The sequence below is a fragment of the Pygocentrus nattereri genome, chromosome 21, assembly GCF_015220715.1.
Source record: "Pygocentrus nattereri isolate fPygNat1 chromosome 21, fPygNat1.pri, whole genome shotgun sequence".
In the NCBI taxonomy this organism is placed as follows: Eukaryota; Metazoa; Chordata; class Actinopteri; order Characiformes; family Serrasalmidae; genus Pygocentrus; species Pygocentrus nattereri.
The window spans coordinates 16,243,000-16,249,747 of record NC_051231.1 but is presented as its reverse complement, the minus strand read 5'-3'; the positions used below and the strand labels follow the sequence as shown (position 1 = coordinate 16,249,747).

The window sequence follows — 6,748 nt, the reverse complement described above, 5'->3', positions numbered from 1 at the left end:
AAGAAGACAAAGAACAAAGGTTGTAAGCACCAATTAAAAGTGACCCGAGCAAAAATTCTCTGCATTAAGCAGACAGTCCCTTGGGTTGTTTCCTGGAAACTTGAGGCTCAAATGGTGAGTTAACAGCAGCTTGCAGGCTAACAGCAGCTTGACTATGGCTGCAGGCATTAGGCTTTTGTTTAGACAAGGTTATGACCTTTGCTCTTAAGTGGTAGGCTAAAGGAAAGGTCCTAGAAAAACAACATTATGGGCAATAGTTATGTTTGCCATGGTGTCTGTTTCCGAGGCTCCAGAGGTAGCGTGCTTGAGGAGAATATGTAGACAGTTAAACTGGCACCTGTTGTGCTGTCCTGGTATTAGCTATTGCACACAAGAGTAAACAAGATCCAGTTCAGTCTGACTCATTTGCTTCAGGTTTAATAAGACCTTATTTATAGCAGGCCTTGAGCCCTGCAATTTTAATACTGACCCAGAAAAATCTTTATGCTCACCTCTTTCCTTTTTTCGAAGTTAGGCCATTGTTTTGGACCATGTTATTTATAGGTATTGAAGAATCACTGAACATCATTTTTGTGTTTGTAAACAGAGGTGACATGTTCGGTGGTTGGAACTTAAATGGTGGCAGAAAGTGTCAGTTAGCATAGCAGTGTCAGGTGCAGGAATATAGGAATATGGGTCATCCGGACGTCTTCTCCAGTTGTTTTAATGGTTTGCCAACGGAAGTCAGAATATTGTAAACTTATAAGCTAAGCCTTAGAAATGTGGCGAGGTTTCCTGTCCTGTACTCACGGTCAGATCAATGGGTCAAGTATCCAACTAAATGGCCAAAGTGACATCTTTATATACCTTGTGGAAAAGCCCAGCATCTATAAGAAAGGGAAGAAAAGAAAAGAAAAGCTCAAAACATACAAATCTCTCGACGCAAACGATTCTGTGCTTTGCTGTCATCTCCAGGACCTTGAATACTGAGAATTGTTGGATGGTTTTTGGATATTACAAACCAATGTACTGTCTAGCCAAGGACAAGCACATAAAATACAGCTCTACAAGATGTGGGCTATTATAAACAGGTTAAACAACTATACACTGATGGCAAACTGCACTTGGATGTCTGGGTTAGTGGTAACACTTTTTCGTTGTTTAATGTGTGTTAGAGCAGTGTAAATCACTGCTACTACTGTCTAGGCATATGTACAAATGTTATGTCCAGTTATAGATTATTTCATACTCGAAGGCGAATGTAGGGCTAATACAGGTACCTGTTAGCCGTAGCAGTTTGCTTTGGGGCTAAACTGTATGTCCTCTATGAATTGCATATGTGTATATTATCTAGATCTAAGACTGTTTCATGCTCTAATGTGGGCTAATTATTGTGGGTTAAGGTTGTTGTAAAAAAATGGCCACTAATAAAGGTGACATTAAACACAATACAGCATTCATATGTCTTATGTAAAGCTATACTCCCAGTAACGTGACAGAGAGCAAAAAAGAAAAAAAAAATGTAAAAATAATGATTAAATATATATATATATATATATATATATATATATAAAGTCCAAAAAGACAAGCATCTCCTTTTATATATATATATATATATATATATGTGTGTGTATATATATATATATATATATATATATATATATATATATATATATATATATATATATATATCATTTGAGCACACCACCTGCCATATACATTGCTGAAAATTGATCATTGGACCCATAGAAATGCTCCAAGCTTGTCTGGAAATAAATTGTCTTGAAATGAACTTGCGTTAAAAGTACAGGACGTTTTTGCCTTCTTCCGTAAAACTGCCTGTTTGGAGGCAGTATTTTTTCTTTGACCAGGACGATTTAAAGACTTTTGAAGGGAAACCTTTCATATTCACTTGCTTCTTTTCTCTTCTCCCCCTTTTGCCCACGTTATTTGCCAGAAGTTATGCTAGAAACCAAGAACATGCTGAAGAAACAATGACTCATCTCTGCGTGAAAATAATGCTAAGCATGCTAAGTAACAGAGCGCAAGTCAGCCAGGCTCTGCTCTGGGCGAATTAAAGCCTGTTATTGCTAGCTGTGAGCAAAACTGCCTGAAAGCAGTGCACTTTCTACCCGTTTGGACCAGTGTTGTTAAAAAGAACAGTGGGGAAAGGTCTGTAACTTGTCCCTCCCCTCAGATATTCTCACCGGGGTCGTAGCTGTGCAGCTCAGTAGAGGCTGCAGGCGAAAGTGGAGCTCTTCCTGCTGGATGGAGCTTATCGAGGTAGGAGAACTTTCTCTCCGCACCGTTTCTTTTTCGCGCCCTTTCTGATCGCGCGCACTGCACACACAACTGACTAAACGGGCTGCTTTCTGGGTCTAAAGGCGAAAATGCTCCATGTTTTGTGTCTTTTTTACATCTAGCCATGTCTTTGGGGATGGAGAAGTAAATGAACTGCAGTTTCCTGCCATATGAGCACAATGAGTGAGTTTTTAAACACAGTGATTCGGAAAAGCTTCCTAAAACGGACGCTGTTGTCATGTACTCTTAACTCTTATGGCTTGAGTTACTTTAGCACTCCTTCTCTCCTTATTTTTTTTTTTATTCAATATACAATGCATGCTAGTTTGTGTTTAAATCGTTGTTTAAATGCACTTATATTATATTAAACATCTTTTACCGGCTTTATTGTGGCGCTATTGATAGGCTGCATGGAATACTCTTCTTACTAGGGGTCACGGTTTATCAGTGATGCCAGAAAATAGGCCAGGTAAACTGTTTTCAGTGGCAGTGCTCTGGAAACACATAGGTTAACATGCACGCACAGCCATGCAGTGTTGTGCTTAATCTCTTTGGATGAACTGTTTCACTGGCCATACTTTGAAACGTTAGGGCTAATGCATGCTTTGGAAACTCTACGTGTTTTCCTTCATCTACAGTGAGCAAAAAAAAAAGGTCCACTAAGATCCTTAGGGCTTGAAAACTCTCCAAAGAAAACAGAACCTGAAACCCACATGATTTCCAAGGCACAGCCTTTCAATATAAAGGCAATTTAGCAAATACTGGAGAAAAAGAGGAGGAAAGAAAGGGGTAAGTCTCCATTTTTAAATGGTGGCCCGTGGATTCACTGTAGTTGTCACTATAACAAAAAATGTGCTGCTGTTGAATGACTTTGTAAGTCACCCAAAACACCTCATCAGCAAATTGCCTGACTGGAATAAGCGACCTAAGTTCTCTGAATGTTCAGTCATCAAAAACCATCTGGAGTTGCAAGGGGCATGGGCCCCTTTCAAATCACAGTTGTGTTATGAATTGCCAAACACAATTGCAAAAGCTATCAAAGGCAATACATGAATGTAATACAAATGTCTAGATCCTCCTGTCAATGTACTAATATTCATGCTTGTTAGTGTAATGTTTACTGAAACAAAAACATGCACCACCCTTATTGACTGTCAAATAGTGCTGATAAATTCATTCCCACGCCATCCACGGAGATTAATCATTATAGGGGAATAACACCGGGATTGAACAGCCCTGTGGTTTTAAGATATGGGATGGACTTAAGAGGCTGAGTTTGACTATGAAGCCAGATGTTGGCTTTCAATCCATAACTTTGGGCTGGCTGAAAGAGCTCAACAGGAAATCTACAGCACACTCCCTAACTTGCCTCTCTCCTTCTTTTCTTTCTCTCTGCCTCTCTCTCGCTCTCTTCTCTAGATTCAGCTGAGTGCCGCCAGTTCATGAGTCGAAAGAGGACCATTTGTCAGATCCTCAAAGACTGAAGAAAGTGGTGTCAGCTGCACCAGAACCAGTAAACATTTGCATGCAAACAACTGGGAGCCCACTTGTCAGAATGGGGCTGTTGAAGTTGATGCTTTTGATTTGTGTGAGCGGTGGTCTCTGCCAGAGAGACTGCACTGGAGTGGATTGCCCTCTTCTACAGAACTGCATTGAGGAGGTTTTAGAAGTTGATGCCTGTTGTGCCTCTTGTGTCCAAACTGGCTGCACATGTGAAGGCTACCAGTACTACGACTGCGTGAATGCTGGTTTCCAAAAAGGCAGAGTGCCTGAAGGAGAGTCGTACTTTGTGGATTTTGGAAGTACAGAATGCTCTTGCCCTATGGGAGGTGGAAGGATCAGTTGCCATTTTATTCCTTGTCCTGATCTTCCAGCGAATTGCATTGAGATGTCAGAGCCTGCGGATGGATGTATTCAATGTGAACGTATTGGCTGCGTGTATAAGGAGCAGAAGTATCATGCTGGACATTCTTTCCACATGGATCCCTGCCAAGTCTGCCACTGCCCCAACGATGGTGGGAAATTAATGTGTTACCCTATCCCAGACTGTGATCCAAGGAAAGTCCATAAGCCCATGCTTGCAACCACCACTGAGGAAAATCCTTTGGGGAGGCTTCACAAAGACCCTATCCGACACATCTTCAACAACCATCAAGGCTCAAGGGGTTCTATTTCCAAACCCTTTCCTGTATCTCACAGTGACAACCTGCCTGCTTTCAAGGTGAACCCACATAAAAGCCACATGAATGAAGAAGAAGAGGAGGAAGACTATGACTACCCAACTACAGATTCCTTGGAGCCATCTATGCATGACCTTGTGTCTCCTGCAGGGTCGTCCATTATCTCAGATTCTTATCCAGAAAATGTTACGGCCCATCAGGTCTTCCACACGGGGACCAAGCAGGAGCTTAGGGAGAGATTTGGTTTTCATGAAGCAACCACAGATAGGCCATGGTTTCCCTTACACAAAGAGAGGACAGATGAGGGAAAATACATTCTTCATAAAGGCAACCCCAAGAAAGACACATTAAGTATTACTAAAGATGAGACTAGAGGAGCCATATTTAATATTCCTGATGATAGTGCAAGCAAAGAGAAACTTCCTGTGTTCAGAGAGATGACATACGAAGAACAGTTCTCTATTGACAGAGACACCTCAGAAAGACAGAGTTTTAGCCTTTATAAAGACAATGCCAATGAAGAGGTGCATGAGAAAAGTATTACCGATAGTGAAGGCCTTGCTGCTCCTACAGGAACCACAGATGCTGAGATGTTTGACTTGTATGGGGACACCACACACAGTGAAGGAGTAACCGACTCTCCAGTTATTGTAGATCCAACTACACATGAATTACCGAAAATGGAGACCACCACAACATGGCAAACTACCAGGAACACTGTTTCCAGTCTTCAGAATCAGTCACTCACAACAGAAGCGGTGGAGCATTATGGCACTCTAATAGAGGAGGACATCACACAAGAGGAAAGAAATGAGAGAACAGTCATGTTAAGTAGTGTCACAGATATTCACAGAAATCATGGACCTGGTGGAATGGGTGGCGCACAGGAAGAAAACACTGTTAGCAACTTGGACGATAAGGAAGTCACATCTATGTCTCCTGTGACACCTGAAAAAGCTTCGAAAGAGCATGGAACCAAACCAGAGAGCTATACAATTCCTTTTATAAGATTTAGCCCAACCAGCCAGCCGGCCCTTAGAGTGAAAGCAGATGAGAGACAGCCACCTACCAAACAGTCGCGAAGCCTGTTGGAGGAAGCAGGAGAGGAGGAGAGGGAAGAAAGAGAAAATACCCTCAGCTTCTTACCAAAGGCCCACGAAGGTGAGTAAACAAGTGCTTTGTTTTCATTTTAATCACTGTTCAGAATGCACAAGTGGCTGTGCATTGTCGAGTGCTTGAGAATTTAATTAATAACCTTTTCATTGAGAGTCGACATTGACCAGGTACTACACACCGCAATTCTGTGTAATTAGCAAATTAGCACAGAACAAATGATGTCTGCAGCTGTTCATGGACAGTGGTGATGCCCAGATATTGAACATGGTGTTGTATGACAGAGCTAAACAAAAGGCCCTCTCTCCTGAAACCTGAATTGACTTGTTTTCACAGCTCACATGGCAGCTCGCCTATTAAACTGTTTCCTCGATTTCGCACTGCTTATGAACACAATTTGCCTTCATGGTTGATTTCAGCACGTTAACAGCACAAGCTCCTTCTAGTCACTGGAAATGTGAGAGCTAGTGCAAACATTCAACACGGGGCTGGCTGGATCGCCAAAGCCAAATACCGCTCCTGCTGAGTACATCCTCTCCACTCAGCCCCACTTGAGTTAACACAATCCTTCACACACAACAAAACAGTCTTGTATCAGTCAATGAGCTCAGAGAATCTACACAAAGTACAGGACGCTAAAGATTATAAACACACAACTGCCTGTAACTGACTTGTGTCTTTGAACTGAAATTTTTTAATAGTTTTTTATAGTTCACTCCGTATAATTAATTCCAACTTATGTTGGAACTGTGAAAACTGTGTTAACTGAGTGCCCAAATATGCCTTAATGAAACTCTATATAGTCCTAGGCCACATAAATCTATTTAAATCCAAATGTTCACACCTGATAAGCACCATGCCAACAGTGTAAACCACTAATATTTTATCAAAGTTTTCACTCCAGGTTTCATGATAAAGTGCAACACAATTTCCTTGTTTAATCCTTTCACAATTAGGGCTGCATGGTATTGACGTTGCTTTCAAAAAAGCATTAATCTACTGATTCGATCTGCCTTTTGCTTGCCACATTTTAATTACTATTTGGCATTTCCCCCCTAACTCAGACACAGCTCTTTCATTATTTAAGCATTATGGCTGTGCAGTCATCTATCTCCTTTGGATGAAAAGGTCAGCTAATTGTGTACTGAGATCCTAGAGGAATGAGCCAAACATTA

General features: G+C 41.3%; 1 protein-coding gene across 2 annotated transcripts in view; it reads left to right on the top strand.

Annotated features, from left to right (window-relative positions):
• The first annotated feature begins 2,127 nt into the window (after positions 1-2,127).
• The window catches only part of fbln2 (fibulin 2), a 110,370-nt gene continuing 105,749 nt past the window's right edge, over positions 2,128-6,748 (top strand). The window contains exons 1-3 of one of the 2 annotated variants that reach the window (XM_017692823.2): positions 2,232-2,262; positions 2,403-2,463; positions 3,700-5,621. In XM_017692823.2, the coding sequence (XP_017548312.1) occupies positions 3,806-5,621 (1,816 nt within the window). In that variant the 5' untranslated portion in view covers positions 2,232-2,262; positions 2,403-2,463; positions 3,700-3,805. Of the gene's footprint in view, positions 2,263-2,402; positions 2,464-3,699; positions 5,622-6,748 lie in introns of both variants that reach the window. The other variant, XM_017692824.2, reaches the window with a different exon arrangement.